This window comes from Chenopodium album, chromosome 15 (genome assembly GCF_948465745.1).
Source record: "Chenopodium album chromosome 15, dcCheAlbu1.1, whole genome shotgun sequence".
NCBI lineage: Eukaryota > Viridiplantae > Streptophyta > Magnoliopsida > Caryophyllales > Amaranthaceae > Chenopodium > Chenopodium album.
This window is the reverse complement of record NC_137848.1, coordinates 38,661,730-38,678,797: the sequence shown is the minus strand read 5'-3', so window position 1 is coordinate 38,678,797 and position 17,068 is coordinate 38,661,730. Positions and strand designations below refer to the sequence as shown.

The window sequence follows — 17,068 nt, the reverse complement described above, 5'->3', positions numbered from 1 at the left end:
GGGGAGAATCAATCAGTATCCATCTATTCTATTGATGAGGTATATATAAATATATATATACAATGTTAGGGGTTATTTGGATAAAAATTTAAACCCTAAATCTATCTAGAATATTTTGGAAACATAGAAAGAGAATAACGGAATCCACACAATTTTTCATAACATACCTAAAATTATAAAATAATCCACCTTTTCAATTATAGTCCCTCAAAACATGGGGTAATTCCTAAATAATTCAAGGTAAGGATTTAAGTGAAACTCAAACTTATGAATTCCATTTTTTTTTGCCCAAAAATACATTGGAACCTAAAAAATAATTGAAAAAAAGACAAAAAGGCCAGCAGCTGTAAAATTCAGCTTTAAATATTCAAAAAAAGCCTGGAAATTTCTTTCTGTCTCTTCTACCTCTTCCCTCCCAATTCCCAATGACTCATATTGTGGAGAATTTGTTTGGCTGACTCCACAAAAATCCCTTCCCTTCCCTACACTACACTCTTCTACTCATCACTAGATAAATCAAGAATTTTATTTTATACCCTTTTAAAATTCAGCCAAACAAATTTAAGGACTAATTTCTTTTTCATTTGTTCCCTTTATTAATTTTTTTTTTTTTTTTTCTTGCATGTTTTTGTTAATAAGGTTGAAGAACAACAATGGTTTCGTTAATAATTCCCAATGGTTTAATTTCAAACCCATTACTAAACAAAAACATCCCAAAATCATCTTCAGTTTCCATGAAAAATCCCATTATTTGTTATGAATCCCAAACCTCAAAATTCCTTACCTCTTACAATTTCTTCAACAAATTATGGAAACCCAATTCTACAAACAAACATTATTCCATTATTCAACCCCCAAAGGCAGCCGCGCCGCCGCCTTTCGGGGAAAAATGTAAGGACAAGAGCTCCATGAGATGGAGAATTGGTGATGAGATAATTGTTGAAACAAAGATTGGTGTTAGCAAAAATGATAATACTATTAGTAGCAGTAGAAAACAAATGTTGGTTTTGTGTGGATTGGGTTATTGGGTACAAGGGTTTAGGTGTTTTCCATGGTTAGCTCTTAATTTTCACATGGCACAAAATCTGAATTATGACCCATCAACTTTACAATGGGTGCAATATTGTGGTATTCTTCCAATGGTGGCTAAACCCTTTTATGGGATTTTATCTGATGCTTTTTATATTGGTGCTGCTCATAGAATTCCTTATATTTGTATTGGAGGTTAGTTTCTAAATTCATCTTTTTTTTTTTTGGGTTTTCTTTTTATTTGTTTGTTTTTATAAATTGTTGGTTCATATTGTGTAATCCTAGCTAAAAATGACATTGGCATTTAATTTTCACTTGCTGACAATCATGAAATTGATGTGCTCGTAGTATATTGTTCATATAAATCTAATATGTTCTGGAAAATGTCATCTAATATAGTTTGAAAATTTGTTGAAAACCATCTAAAACCAAATTTCGTTGAAAATCATCTTATAAATTTTTTTTTTTTGTCAAAGCACACCTGTTTTAAAATATTTTTTTGTTGAATTCCACCACTTTTCGGATTTTGACTATTGATTGACATTTCCGGCGTTGATTAGCATATGCACTTCACGTGACCCACTTAACCTCACTTTTTTATTATTTTTCCCCCATTTCCCTCAATTTATTCCCCTTTCGTCACTTACATATTCCGTATAATTGTATAAAAGGCTATAAAAGTCAAATTATGATGAAGAGGAGTGACGAAGAGGGGAATGAATGGAGTAAAAGGGGGGAAAATAAAAGAAAAGTGGAGTTAAGTGAGTCACGTGAGGTGCACATGTTAGTGAACGCCGAAAATGTAAGTAATTAGTCGGAATCCGGGGAAATGATGGGACTTAACAAAAAAAATTTTAAACAGGTGTGCCTTGACCAAAATTTTTTTAAAACAAGTTTGTTTTGACAAAAAAAAAAAAAAAAATTATTTGATGGTTTTTAACAATATTTGGTTTTTATAAAATGGTTTTCAACAAATGTTCCAATATAGAAAGTGGGTTATGCTATTACAGCCATTAGCGCTGCATATACCTATTAAAAAAGGTTTCTTAGAATGGTACTACGTATAAGTTTGGAGATTTATGACAAAAACACGCGCATATTAGTGTAATTAATGGGTAGTTAGTACTCTCTATTTTGTTTTTTTAGCTTTGTATATGTGGTCCTTATGATCCCAATTTTCCAACATGTAATAGTAATGATTTATGACTAAATTTGCAATTTGCAAATTTGCTGGTAGTATTTTAGCCATGTAAGATAAGTAGTTATGATTTATGGAACAATGTGATTAGTTGACCACTAATTTTGTATGATACTTGGACGAGGCGTAATATATTGAGACAAAGGTAATACTGTCTTTTGATAGAAAGAGTTTGAATTTTTTTGGTTCTAATACAAAATTTAAGAGCTATAATTATGAAATATATATGAATAATTTGGGCCAAACAAGTTTTGAAATGAAATTTTTGGGTCACAAGGTTAGTATGATCTAGATTTTTGGTTCTGGGAATTGCGTAGAGGTTTCTAGTCTAGCCTTTTTTCTCCTAACATTTCTTCTAACCTCATTATGATTCTTTGTATAGAATGTTAGGCCAATCCTAAAATGGTGCTTGTCATGCCCTCTCCCATAACCCCTGCCCCCAAAACCCATACGAGCTCTTAAAACCAGACTGCTTTCTCTGGAGATAGGAGTAGTATGCCTCAACCAACATCCCATCTGCTTCTTCGGGTGCTATTTTTTTCTTTGATCCATTTACTCTCTCTTAGAGTCTTTTCATGTTTAGCAGCTATTTTTGTGCTTATGCTTTATGATATATCGGTTTCATTTTCTTATAAGTAAATTATCTTCATTTGTCAGTGATTTCTGGCTGATTTTCTCTAGTTTAGCATATTGCAGTAATGTGGTGCATTTTGTCTGCGCCTTGAGGCTAAGCCAAATTGGTGATGCTCATAAATAAGTTCATACTTTGTAGTTATCTTGCAGGTCTTTTCATGGGGACCATTAGCGTTAATTCCATTTCTGGGTGAAGCCTTTCCTACTCTTATGGCATGCGTTCTTCTCAGTAATCTTGGGGCAGCTGTCACAGAGGTTGCACAAGATGCTCTTATTGCAGAATATGGACAAAAACATAAAATTGTTGGGCTACAGTCCTATACATTCATGGCAATAGCAGTTGCAGGAATTCTAGGCAACTCATTTGGTGGTATACTACTATCGAAATCGCATCCAAGGACTCTCTTATCTATCTTTACACTCCTTCTGTCTATTCAACTTTTAATTTCTATATCAACAAAGGAGGAGTCCCTTGGTTTATCGAAGCCTCTAAGTACTATTGTTGAACAAAGTTCAAGCTTGAGCAATATAAAGAGACAGTTTTCTGATCTTCTAGTTGCCTTGAGTGAGGATAAAATATCTCGTCCTCTATTTTGGGTTGTAGCTTCTATTGCAATGGTTCCAATGCTCTCAGGATCTATCTTTTGCTATCAAACACAATCCCTTAATCTTGACCCTTCAGTTATTGGTGTTTCCAAGGTAATTGGGCAGATGCTGCTCTTATCATTAACTGTGCTCTATGACCGGTATTGGAAAAATATTCCCATAAGGAAGTTGATTGGCATAGTGCAATTCTTCTATGCCTTTTCTCTCCTCCTTGACCTTGTTCTAGTCACACAAATCAACCTGAAGTTCGGAATACCAAACAATGTTTTCGCTTTGTGCTTTTCAGGGTTGGCAGAGACCATTGCTACTTTTAAAACAGTACCATTTTTTGTGCTTATTGGGAGCTTATGCCCTTCAGGATGTGAGGCTTCAGTCACGGCGTTCTTGGCCTCAGCTTTAACTTTGTCAACAATTGTTAGTGGTTTTTTAGGCATTGGATTGGCTTCTGTACTTGGTATAACTTCTGACAATTACACTAGCCTCTCTGTAGGGATCATGATGCAGAGCTTGACTGCTTTAGTGCCTTTAGCTTGGATCAACAACCTACCAATTTCACAACTTTCTGTTGAAAAGGAAAAGAAGAAAGGCAGGAGTAAAAGGAGTCGGAAAAACAGGAGAGTTGGAAGAGTGACGCTCAACTCAATCTTTTCTTACCGTCGAAAAAGAGAATCTGAGACACAAAGATGACAACATTCCTATTATGTTACTTAGGAATAACTCGGTAATAGCCTCATAAGTCCGGATGACTTGTGTCTCATGCTTTGGCTCCAAAGAGGATACAATACATATTTAGCTTAAATGCCCAGAATAGTTCAAATAGCCCCCCAACCACGCTGGTGCTGATTTTTGTTTGGGCACGGAGCGATATGATTATTCTGGTTCAGTTGCTTTCTGCTGAATTTACAGAGTCAGTAGATGCCAGTTTATCTATCTTTGTTCAGCGGTGAAGTTCAGTATGGATAGGATGTTGTTCATCCAAATGAAAAACACACAGTTGATACAGAAGATTCAAACATATTGCTCGAATGGATCACTCCAGGGCGATTGGTGTAGAAGGTACAGACAAATTGCTTGAAGATCAGTTAGCGGTTGGTCAGATGCTCATACCGGAGCTGCTCAGTTTTCATTTCATTTGTATATCTGCACTTCCGTTGATGATCTGTTGCAATCATTTGAGTGAAATGCCATATGCATCTTGATGAAATCAGTCATTTAGTCGGTTTCGTTTCTTGATATTAAAAATTGTAATTGATGTGGGATTCGTTACCTGTATCTGATTGATTCACTTGAGTCCTGAGTTCTGTATAGCGCAAAATTTTGTATAATAATAAGGATCTTAAGGGGTGAGATTTCTCTGTTGGAGTTGCTGACCCCCTTTTTTTGCATCAAACTCTCACTAATCTAATTTAGCATCAAGGACTCACAATTTCACGAGAGACGCCCACAGTACAGACATAGGCGTTCCTTTCGTATCAGATTTTGTTTTGTGAGTTTTATCTATCTTAAATTAGCAGAATTCTTAGTTATCTTTCCTTGTTAGGTGCTCCATTAACCATTACTCGTATAAGTCTTGTTGTCAATTGTGTGGTGGGTCAACCCTATTCATTTGCTAGTTTATTTCCGAGCAAAAACCTTCTAATCTTGTGTGATCTTTGGTTTATTGTGCAATTGGAGCGTTTGTGCTACTAATAATAGTAGTAGAGTTATAATCAAACTTAGCATTATTCAATTTATTCTACCTTATTTGTTCTAGTATTTTCTTGGTCAGAAGGGTGTTGGGGAATTTATTAGTGTCAATCCCTTAGGTGGTCATTTTAGAGATGGGCAATGTCATGATTTGGGCTATACACAAAATAAGGGTGTTGGGAGTTTAAACTAGTTTTTTTGGGCCCTTAGTAACCTTGGGATTTACCTAATGTAAGGAAAAGCTTTGTAAGTTCAGGTTTGACGGTTTGACAAAAGTAGTTCATCATAGATTCATAGTGATGTGATTTCATTGAGGCGAGTCAAGTAGGTGAGTGGGGCGAGAATGCCTGAGTTGGCAGGTGGTGAGGCGAGCCATGGAGATAAAATGTCGTACTCGCCGTAGGTGATAAGGTAAGGGACAAGGGTGGATCTTAGGTTGTACTCGCCCCGTCCCCACCACCTGCCTTGTTTCTTACTCGCCTCATAAAGGTGGCAACCGTGCAAGCTATGTGTGTTGGGTCAAGGTTAGGTGGGTTGCGGGTTGGTAGGGTGACACATGACTGACCCTAGTTGGGGTAGGGGTGGGCTGGGTTGAAGAAATTAAACACCCTAGGGGTTTGTGGGTTAGGTAGTCGCATGTGGGTCAAGTTGGGTTCACGGGTTAGGTGGGTTAGTGGGCTTGGTTAGAGTCTAGTGGGTCATGTGGGTTAATTAACTAGGTGAGTGTGTTGGGTGGGTTAAAATTAAAATAGGTTGTTTCACAAAATAGTTTTAAGCATTTAATTGTTTATTTTAAGTTTAAATTTTTTAATACAAAAGTAATTTGGTATGTTTAAACAATATTGTGTACATATTTTTTTTAAAGAATATTCTTAAGTTTTACAATTTTTATACTATGACTTTGTTCCTAATTATTAGGGAAATTCTACATGATTATCTTCAAGAATTGAAAATTCTATATGGAAAAGTAACTTTTTTTTTTTTTTTTGAATTTTATCAAGTGGCACTCTAGTCTTGAATAATTAAACACATTGCCCCTTTTTTTTGGTTTTATGGTTAATCGTTATAATTAAATTGGTTAACCTTAGTTTTTTTAGTAAATTTTTTAAACTAACCCCTCCTCTTCAACTAAACAACAACCTCCATCACCTCTATCGCCTTCCCCGCCACCAGAACTACCACCCTTTCCATCCACTACTGACCCCTCCCAGTTGTCCACCCACGCACCCAGCCCACACCCACCGGCAATCAGCTCCCCTGCGTCAGCAACCCACCCAACTCTCCCTTTGCCAGTGACCTTAGGAGGGCTGGGGTGCCGACGGGGTCGTCGGTGGGAAAGTGGAGGGGGTGCAGGTGAATACTTGTTTGAGTCCCCAATTCAATTTGCAACAAGTGAAAGTTGAGTCCTCAGTTTTAAACAAAGGCCAAAGTTCAGTCTCCTCTATTATGCTTTACTCATCTAAGAATGTACTCCAGAATAAGTTTTCGTCCATTTAGTACTTGTACTAAAAAATCTGAATATGTTTAATCTACTTTGAGAATAAGTCACCATACCTAAAGTATAGGTTGTAAACAATAAAAAGGTTAAGTGTTGCATGTATTGAAAAACAGGTGAAATGTTTAGTTTTGTCGTAACTCTTTTCACAAGATTGTAAAGCAAACCAGCGATAATCACTTTAACATATATGTACTTGTGATTTGTGAAAGTATCAAAATCTTGAATGAAATGGTCAAGAATAAAAGCTCTTTGAAACGGACTTATAATATACTTAATGTAACAAAATTATTCCAAAGGGGTATATTACACTCCCAAACTCACAGCATCTAAATGATGTGTTATATTCTTGCAAAAGATATCTATCTTGTATAATTGTTCATTTAATCTTCTTTGTGATGATGAAGCAAGATAGAAGCTAAGGAAATTATTCTTGCAAACTTAGCTTATCATTGCTCCGCCAAGAATTCTCACTTGACTAATGATTCAAAGCACACAATGTACGCTTTTCAAAATAGAATTCCCTCTCCCCTTCAATTCATCCCATATTATTGCGTCTATATTTCTTATTTTATATTGCAAAATATTCTGATTGCTTCTAATATTTAATTTTTTAAAAAAATTTTCATATATGGCTGGCCACACCATGTGTTATTTATTTAGGGATTATATATTTAGGAATTACTTATTCAGGGGTTACTCGGTCGGTCAGGGGTTACTTGATCAGGAGTTACTTGGTTGATCAGGGGTTACTCGATTAAGGGTTACTTGGTCAGGGATTACTCGATCAGATGTTACTCAGTTAGGGGAAACTCAATCGGTCGGGGGTTACCCGTTAAATGTTTTGGTGTGTGTCAGCCGACCACACGGTGTGGTCAGCCACACAGAAAACATGATATCCAATCTAGTAACCCCATAATAAGTAACTCCAGAGTCCTGACGATTAAGTATCCCCTGAATAAGTAACCCCGACTACACGGTGTGACCAACCATACAAAAAACGAATTACTGTTAAATTTTACATAATTTTACCATGTTAAAACTACTTCATTTTTAGCTTTTACATATAAGATACACTCGTCATGTAATAATTTACATAATTTATAGCTTTCTGTCCCGTATAAAATACCGCTATATCCAAATTATAAAGATTAATGCCATTATATACCATTTATTAAAAACATACCTCAAAGTTTAGGACTATTATTACACATTTACGTACACACTCCCTCCACTATCCTTAATTTACATGAAAAATAAGAAACAAGCAATATAATATGACATAAAGAGAAATTATAATATGTTACAGAGAGAGTAATAATAGATTTCAATTTTGATTTTACCAAATTACTTTTACTAAGATTGTGTACGTAATAGAATACGAAAGACCAAGAGCAAAGACTTTAGTAAAAAAAATTTATATCCTTATTCATGAAATATAAATAGTATTAATCTTGCCCAAAGGGCACGAGGTACATACATTGATCTTAAATTATTCTGAGTTACATATATTCTCGATTACATCTTACTCAATATTGATTATATATGTATAACCACGATTATAAAGTTGAGGTGAGAGCATTACATGACGCACATCTTACTCTCAAGTCTCAACTATCTGTCTTAATTTATATACCCAATACTATTATTCTTTTTTGACACCATATACCCAATACTATTATTCTTTTTTGACACCATGTACCCAATACTATTATATCAACTATTTTCAATTCCCTCTAAAACTCTTCAGCTATCACATAAATCACAAACTGTTACGTAACACAATTCTTTCTTTCTTTCTTTCTTTCTTTATTATTTAACATAACACGAGTAGATCATATTTATTATGCTCTCAAAAAGTTTCTCCTTTACATAAGAATTTTTTAACATTAATTAATTCAAGTTAATGCTCAAGTAGAAGATAGTACTAGGGAAACGATAAACTCAATCCAACAAACACAAAAAGTAGTTATAGCATCAATAATAGAGGCAAATAAACAATTTGATGTTGGATCTTCACTTAGGATGAACGTGTACGGACAAGATTAAATTGAGAAAAGTGTGAAGAATCTCTTACAAAATTTTGTGATTAAAAAGAATTGTTAAATAATTATGAACTAAGTACACACAATCACGTAATAATACGTATTAAATTATAAAAATATGGTTTGTGCTTGCTTATGCTATTATGATGATGTGAAATCTGTATAGCACCATATAAATAAAGTAACGTATTTCTAGATAGATTAGATGATATGATTTTGACTAACTACAATAAATTAGGGTATGCAATCAAGTTTTTAGGATATGATGCTTTAATTTTTGTTGTTAATTAGGGTACGACATAGTTTTTTAGGGCTAAAAAAGGTTTAATTAAGAAGAATTCTTTGTTTATTTTAGGGTGTGTCCTTTTATGAGGCATGTGATCCACGCACTAGACAAAAGGACAAAAGTGTATCCACTAATTTTAAGTTGTTAATGGTTTTCCAAAAAAAAAAAAAAAAAAAAAAAAAAAATTGAGTTGTTAAGGTGTGAAATTGAAATTAATTTAATTTTTTTCGTTTTGTTGGATTGGATTAGATTTGGTTAAAGTCTAGAGATTGAGTGTTTACATACAAGATTACTTGTTCGAATGAATTTATAAATTCTTTTGTTGTTCAATTACAATTATACCTTTATTTTTCGGATCGGACATTTTGAAACAGTATGTGAATCGTAGTGCTAGAATGAAAAGGTGGTTGATGAGTGTATGACTCATCATGAAAATAATTTTCTTTTTAATTATAGTTTATTATTGCAATTGTGATAACTGTATATTGTTACGAAGGAACATCATGTATTTAACATTAAAGATAAAATATTTAAATTGAATTCATCATACGATACGTACATCTTTCTAAAGTGGACGACTTAGAATAGCGTTATAATAAGCATACGATGAATTTCGAGTTATGATTATGAATTTATGATGAAACAAATCAAGTCTATTTTTGGCTACAATCCGTCAATCCTACGTACCAAAAAATAGGTAGTATATGCTTATGGAAAAATCAAAGCATAATTGTAATAAGCAATTTAATTGAACTATTAACTACACTAAATGAAACAAGGAATATGTAAAGCAAATCACTTAAGCTGATCATTTAGAATAATATACATTAAACAAGCTTAAGATTAGGAAATCTATATCTATACTTAGTATTTAAAAACTATAACCAAGAAACTAAGAAAGACACGTGTCCCCATCCATTCTATTACACTTTTCTAACCATAGTACCAAATGTCAACTTACACTATTAATTTTTTATTATACCATTTTTTTTAATTCTTTCATTAAACTTACACTTCATCTCTTCATCTTCATCTCTCCCCTTTAATTCAACCTTTTCCTATTTTCTCTTTAATTTTAGCCCTTCCACCTTCTATTTAAGCCTCTTTTTCGATTAAAGTTCCAAAATTTTAATTTCTTTAATCATGTTTCCGATTACATATTATACCGTATAATGACTTACTGATATTTCCTCACTTTTCTCTCAATACAATTTTATATGAATAACCCGTGCATTGCACGGGCCAGAAGACTAGTTAAAACTAAAAGCTCAAGCACCATTTGATGCCACTACTAGTGAGGTACATGTTAGTTTCTTGCAAAGTCACTTACATGGCAAGAAACTTCACGTACCATTCATTGGCCTAAGCTGGCTAATTAAGATATTATATTTAACATTTGATTTTTAACAATCCGCCAGGCTTGCTTTCCTCTAATCAATAAATCTCAAACCACAATTATGATGCATGCAACAATGGACAAACAATAAAAATGCTTAACGGTATATGAGTATTTGGGAAATAATTCATGGAAACTATGTACTATTAGACGTTTTTTAATATCACCCCGACTAATTTGCCCTTTTTCAAAATAACGCTGATGAACTCGAAAATTGAAATTTCATCGGCTTAAATTTTGAAATATTTCACAAAATGTAAAAATAGGTCAATAAAATAGTAGTTTTCGAGTTCATCAACATTATTTTCTAAAGATGTCAAATAATTAAGTCGAGGTTATTTTTGAAAACGACCTATAGTATATATTTATCATGATTAATTATCCCAAGTTTTAGATTAGTATTTTTTTTTTCTTTTTTGGAAGTGAAATTGTAGGTTTCTCAAAAGGAACCCCAATTATTCCCTTGGAAATCATCTATGTTCCACAAGGCAGCATCCCAGCAAAGAAGATCAACGTTAGAAGCTTCACAAGAAATATTATTATCACTATAACAACCCCAATTATTCCCTTGTTCTTCAGTATATGTTGGATAAATAATGTTAGCACCCATCTCAGCTTGTCGAGCTTGCGGTACTAGACTAGTAGTCGTCGTTGTAGTGTTTGTTACCTTATTGCTATTGCTATCCTCGAGGAGGATAGACATGATCTTTTTCATGTCCATCGCCGTAAACTGCTGCTGTTGCTGCTGCTGCTGCTGCTGCTGCTGCTGCAGAAGCTGCTGTTGCTGAAACTGCTGTTTCCGTAACAAGCGAGTTTTCGATTTTTCGAGGTTGTTTGGTGAAGCCTTGTCCTTCTTCTTGAAATGTGTCCTCCAGTAGTTCTTGATCTCATTATCAGTTCTTCCAGGCAAGCTTCGCGCAATGGTGGACCACCTAGTACAAGTACAAGTACGTGCTATTAGTTAATTGGATGTTAATTCTATAATTAGTAGGTGTGATCGGTGATCCATAGTAAATCTTGTAATAATTAATGTTGTTAGTGGAAATAATGCAAAGAAAAATCTAGCTTAATTAAGGTTAAAAAATTACCTGTTGCCCCACCTAGCATGGAGCTCTAGGATGATGCTTTCTTCATGTGGAGTGATTTGCCCTCGTTTAAGGTCGGGTCTTAAGTAGTTAACCCACCTTAATCTACAGCTTTTACCATTCCTTCTCAATCCTAATTTACGTAAGAAATATAAAACGTTGTTAATTTAAGTACAAAATACGTCTGCTTATCTTTATAATAAATTAAATGAGCCACAAGAGCATTACAAATTACAGATGGGGGTAAATTAAAGGAATGTGAAGGTGTGATCTATTGTATGTAGACCGACCATCGATGTTTGCCACTATGTTAGATCAAGATGTTATTGACAAATATAAAACTTGATTGATGTTAGTGCAAGATAAATAACATAATCAAGAAGTGTACTATCACTAGCTAATTATGATATGATAAACTTTGTATCATGAAGATATAAAGTATGCATGCGTCATGCACATGTGTTGATGTAAAGAGTAATGCACGTATAATGTAAACAATATGTATTATTTTCAATGGGAAGAACTATACATAGACAACATGATAACTTAGGCCAATTGAGGTGGTCTCATGTGAATATTGTGGCATATGCATGACTTTGAGTTTAAATTGAACTATTTAAAAAATGTCTTATTAGTAATGACATTAACCAAGTTTATAATTGATTAATATGTCATTAATTGTGTACTCTTACAGATTTGAATGATACATGGCAAGTCATTCATTATATTCTATCTCTTAACACAAGGATATTAGATTAAAACTTCTAAAGATTTGAATATACACCAATGCAGTCATTTTATATCAACACAAGGATATATATTAGATTAGAACGCTAAGGTTGCGTGCACTATAATTAAGGTGGTAATCTAGGAGCTAAGTCTTAAACCCGATATTAAATGAACACGTACCACTCAAACTGGAGGAGTAGTGCCTCAATCAAGGATATGGAGGGATCGAGTAAATTGAGGGTAACAAGAACATCAAATACAATTAGCTAGGACTATATTATACCTAAAATATGAATGAAGCAAGTAGTACCTGCAAGTCTAGCAACAGAATTCCATCTTCCTTCACCATGGAGCTTAACATATTCAATGAGCAACCTATCTTCTTCGGCGGTCCATGGCCCTTTTCGCCACCCGCCATCTCCCAACATTCCCCAGCTCATCCCCATATGTGCTCCCATCACTCCTCTACAAGACATCTTACAAAACTAACAAACAAAAATACCCCAACCAAAAAATTTATAGTAAAAACAAAAAATTTCTAGCTCTTGTTGCTTACTTACGTAAGCTTTTGGCTCCTAAATTCTCTTGCACATTTATGCTACTGCTTGTTGCATATTTATACCCCTTCAATAGTATACCTCATTTTATTATGCCCTACAAAAAAAAAAAAAAAAAAAAAAAAAAAAAAAAAAAAAAAAAAAAAAAAACCTTAATATTTGTCACTTTCATGTGTCTTTAAGAAAAATTAGATTTTTATCCCACTATATACTAACATCATGTCAAGTACAATTACAAAAATGCCCATTACCTTTTAGCTTAATGGATGATATCTTCTCTTCTTCTTTTAGACCCTTTTAAGCTAAGCTCTCTTTAATAATGGCAATAGTTTATTAGTGCTAGAGCATAGATTATATTCACTATCTATTTCAATCTCAAAGTAATTAAATTAAACTATTACATTAACAATATATGTAACTGTATTCTTTTACTAAAGTTTAATCTTTTGTCTAATATAAGCTTCATTATATTTAAAAGTTAAAAATGCATAAAGGGTCGATTTCACACTAATTTTTTATACTTTATTCTAAAAGATGTCTTTTAAATGTACAAACTATAAGATGACGAATAAAAATCATTTTCTAAGTATTCTATATTCTATTAGCCCAAGAATCTAAGTCTTGAGATCAAAATTCGAGCATATGATTGAGAAGGAAAACTATAATATATATACTTGTAGTTTGTACTTATATAGAATATTTTTCCAAGGTTGGTACAAAGGTTGTTCGAAAAATTGTGTGTTTAAATATAGATATACTGTAACATTTTCTTAAATAGGCAATTTTACAAAACTTATCAAATTTTGTAAGAGGATGTATGATTACAGTGGTAAACATAATATTCTCTCCTATCAGAAATTTGTTTTTGTATTGTTTATCCTAAATTAATTTGAGTTAGCTTAGCATAAATTGTAAACATAAAAATTTGTGAAGAAAAAGAAATACTTTGATTTGAGTTAGCTTAGCATTACCATGTGAATCATAAGATTTTCTTTATCCTCGTTAATATCTTTATGTCTTGTTCACTTCACCTTATTTTTACCGATTAAAACTATTTTTACTGAAGTTAAATTATTTTCACTAAACTTACTGAACATAAATTAATTATATTGAATAATATTTTTTTTTTTGATTTCCTATTATGTTTCTTTATTGAAATTACTAATTTTTACTAAACTGAAATTAGTTTTATTGAAACCGGACTTATTTATATTGAAATAATACTGAATATTATTTTTGAAAAGTGAAGTGAATAGGGCTTTAATTAACACTTACCCAACAGACCAAATATAGATTATTTTTGACACATGGAGTAAATAATGCTTACTTATCATGAGGAATTTTTCAATCAATTCAAATTGTCAAATTGACAAAACACATGAAGTACTTTTCTTATCTACTTCGATTTAAAAAAAAAATCGTGACAAAAATTTGGAATTGGAGGACAGCTTTTGGAGTTAAGGATCAATAAGAATATAAGATGAAGTAATTATGATGCTAAACAAGGTTAAGGAAAGGATAAACAATATATACTTTGATGGTTAAAAAGCCACGTATAGCTCTAGATGTAGGGTCTTATTATGCAAAACAATCCAGGTACAAAGAATTAATAGCTATAAAGCACTGCCTGAAAATAATTAATTAAAGAATTGCTAAGGAATATAATATTTTTGGGTGATATACCATTCTAAAGCTATGATAACTACTACATGTCCAATTAAAATTCACCATCTGTTGCTACTTTCTTCTTATATCAAACCACTACCATTTTAAGGTGATTTAGTCACGCTCAACTTATATATCAAATCTTTAATTGAATTAGTTAATGGATTTCATTAATATTTATTTATTTTTATGATTTTGGAGTCATTAACAACGTGAATTGAACCATCATTAGGTGCCCGTATACAATAAGAGATTTTTTTGTTAATAAGGTAAGATGAAAGATCCTACTAACTGGCACCCCTCACAGGTTAAGCCAGTTCAATTTCGCAAGTCAACGCTTGGGAGTAGATCGAGGAAAGAGGTGAGGGAATCCCCTTCTCCGTCCCAAGAAAAAAGTAGTTGATAGGGTCAAACTCATGACCTCAAAGTCACAGGTGAGTTCCTCACAAATTCCGCTAAGGTTTGCTTGATTTTGTATACAATAAGAGAGTGTGACAAAAAATAAGTGACACATAAGTGGTTAAATTGTGGGATAGAAGATTCAGAAAAATATGTACTTTTTCAAGTGATAGTTTATAATTAATTTACTTACTTGTATTTAAAGAGTAGTGATTAGGGTTTGACCTTATAGCTTGAAAGTTATGCGATCAAATTTCACTTTGAGGCTCTTTAGTAGTAGGAATTTCTCTTTCTCTTGTCATCCCAACTTAACGAGTTTAATGTATAGAACTGAATTAACTTGTGAGAAGTAGTGTAAGTTCAATAGAGTCGTCCATCTTCAATTTTTACTTAAAAAATAAAAGAATTTAGTTAGTCATCATGATCAAATAGGTGGTCGTGTATATGTTGAATTGTCCCTGAAAAAAAGAACTTTCATCAGTGAAGGATGAGTAGTGGATGCTTCGTTCTACCAACTTTAAGGACTCAAATGTTTAGGTTTTTTTTTAATAATATTTTTGATGACTCAAATTGCAACTTGCAAACAATTTAACAGGTGTCCAACAGTATTGCCAAAACTTCTAAGATATTTAAGTTTGTTAGAAGCTACAATCGATACATTATCTAGATGTCTCCAAAATGAGTTGAAGATTGCCGTGTCCTAAAAACAACACTATTTATGACAAGTTTGCTTTAACTTCGTGTTAATAGAGAATGTTGGAATTTAGATGCTACTTGGTGTTCCTTTTCCATTTTCTTCAAATACTATTTTCTAACATTTAAAATAGAATCTCAATCATATATTATGTTTGAATCACAAGAATAGCTACACACACTTTTGATGTGTAAATTAACCCTATCTTTAAAATGAACTAATTGTATAGATCCAAAACAAAACTAATTAGTATTATGTGCAACATGGTCCACCTAGAAATAGGTGCACAAGGTCTATACTTTTGAACATTTAGTAAAAAAAATTGAACATTTTACAAAAAATGAACATTTAGTAAAAAAAAATATGAACACGTCACAAAAACTTAAAATAAACATGCAATTTTTATGTTCATATTTTATAAAGAAATGTTCATTTTGTATATAGTAAATGTTCAATTTATATTACAAAACTATTGAATTACTACGAGTCAGATAAACTTCTTTCAAAATTTGTCTGACTCGTAATAATTCAAAATTTGCGATTGTTCAGATTTTTTACTAAAGGTTCAAAATTTGATATTGTTCATATTTTTTTTTACTAAATATTCAAAAGTAAAGGCGTGGTGCATTGCGATTGTTCATATATTTTTTTACTAAATGTTCAAAATTTGCGATGTTTAGATTTTTTTTACTAAATGTTCAAAATTCGCGATTGTTCAGATTTTTTTTACTAAATGTTCAAAAGTATAGGCACGATGCATTGCGATTGTTCAGATTTTTTAACTAAATGTTCAAAATTTGCGATGTTCAGATTTTTTTACTAAATGTTCAAAATTCGCGATTGTTCAGATTTTTTTTACTAAATGTTCAAAAGTATAGGCACGATGCATTGCGATTGTTCAGATTTTTTAACTAAATGTTCAAAATTTGCGATGTTCAGATGCTTTTACCACATGTTCAAAATTTGCAATTGTTCAGATTTTTTTACTAAATGTTCAAAAGTATAAACGTGGTGCACCTATTTCTAGGTGCACCATGGTGCATCTTAAAATTTGCGAAACAAAACAGACACATAATCGATTAGTCAACTCAAAATACAAAACCCAAAACCCAAAATTTTCCCAAAAACAGTTGTCACATTTTGACATGACCCGAATTATCCAGTCCTCTGAAAAAAACTATTCTAAGCTCCGTATCTTTAATTTACGTCAAGCCATATACTTACCTCCGTTTTTTATTAGTTGGCATGTATTCCTTTTTAGGAAGCTTATTTTAAGTTGACATGTTTTCTTTTTGGATAAGTTTTATACCATGCATTTACTAGTGTACCCCACTTTCTTTATCATTTTCTCTCCTCTCCTTAATATGTGTGCCTAAATTTAACAAGTCAATTATATAGAAACGGAGGAAGTATAATTTAATTACTATACTCCTTTTAATTTGTTTCAATCAATAATTGTCACGATTTCTATTTACGTCAGGCTTAATTTAATTGTCACACTCCCAAACGCTTCTGCTGATAAGACCCTTTCAACACCGCTAAGGCTAAACTTGAATTTGTTGCAT

General features: G+C 32.6%; 2 protein-coding genes across 2 annotated transcripts; one reads left to right on the top strand and one right to left on the bottom strand.

Moving 5' to 3' along the window:
- Positions 1 to 653: 653 nt before the first annotated feature.
- On the top strand, positions 654 to 4,611 carry LOC145582195 (putative folate-biopterin transporter 9, chloroplastic). The gene is made up of 2 exons (XM_081639198.1): positions 654 to 1,224; positions 3,000 to 4,611. Exons 1-2 carry the CDS (start codon positions 654 to 656, stop codon positions 4,151 to 4,153), a joined length of 1,725 nt encoding a protein of 574 aa, XP_081495324.1. The 3' UTR covers positions 4,154 to 4,611.
- A 6,202-nt stretch (positions 4,612 to 10,813) lies between these two features.
- On the bottom strand, positions 10,814 to 12,949 carry LOC145581135 (uncharacterized). Its single transcript, XM_081638197.1, has 3 exons — positions 12,499 to 12,949; positions 11,463 to 11,592; positions 10,814 to 11,306 (listed from the first exon to the last, which is right to left on the bottom strand). Exons 1-3 carry the CDS (start codon positions 12,662 to 12,664, stop codon positions 10,814 to 10,816), a joined length of 789 nt encoding a protein of 262 aa, XP_081494323.1. The 5' UTR covers positions 12,665 to 12,949.
- Positions 12,950 to 17,068: the final 4,119 nt, after the last annotated feature.

Excerpts from the sequence above, each read along its gene's own strand:
- LOC145582195 (XM_081639198.1), top strand. The coding sequence starts at position 654 with ATGGTTTCGTTAATAATTCCCAATGGTTTAATTTCAAACCCATTACTA. Across the intron at positions 1,225-2,999 it reads TCCTTATATTTGTATTGGAG|TTATCTTGCAGGTCTTTTCA; the intron begins GTTAGTTTCTAA and ends CATACTTTGTAG.
- LOC145581135 (XM_081638197.1), bottom strand. The coding sequence starts at position 12,664 with ATGTCTTGTAGAGGAGTGATGGGAGCACATATGGGGATGAGCTGGGGA. Across the intron at positions 11,593-12,498 it reads TTCTGTTGCTAGACTTGCAG|GATTGAGAAGGAATGGTAAA; the intron begins GTACTACTTGCT and ends TACGTAAATTAG. Across the intron at positions 11,307-11,462 it reads CATGCTAGGTGGGGCAACAG|GTGGTCCACCATTGCGCGAA; the intron begins GTAATTTTTTAA and ends TACTTGTACTAG.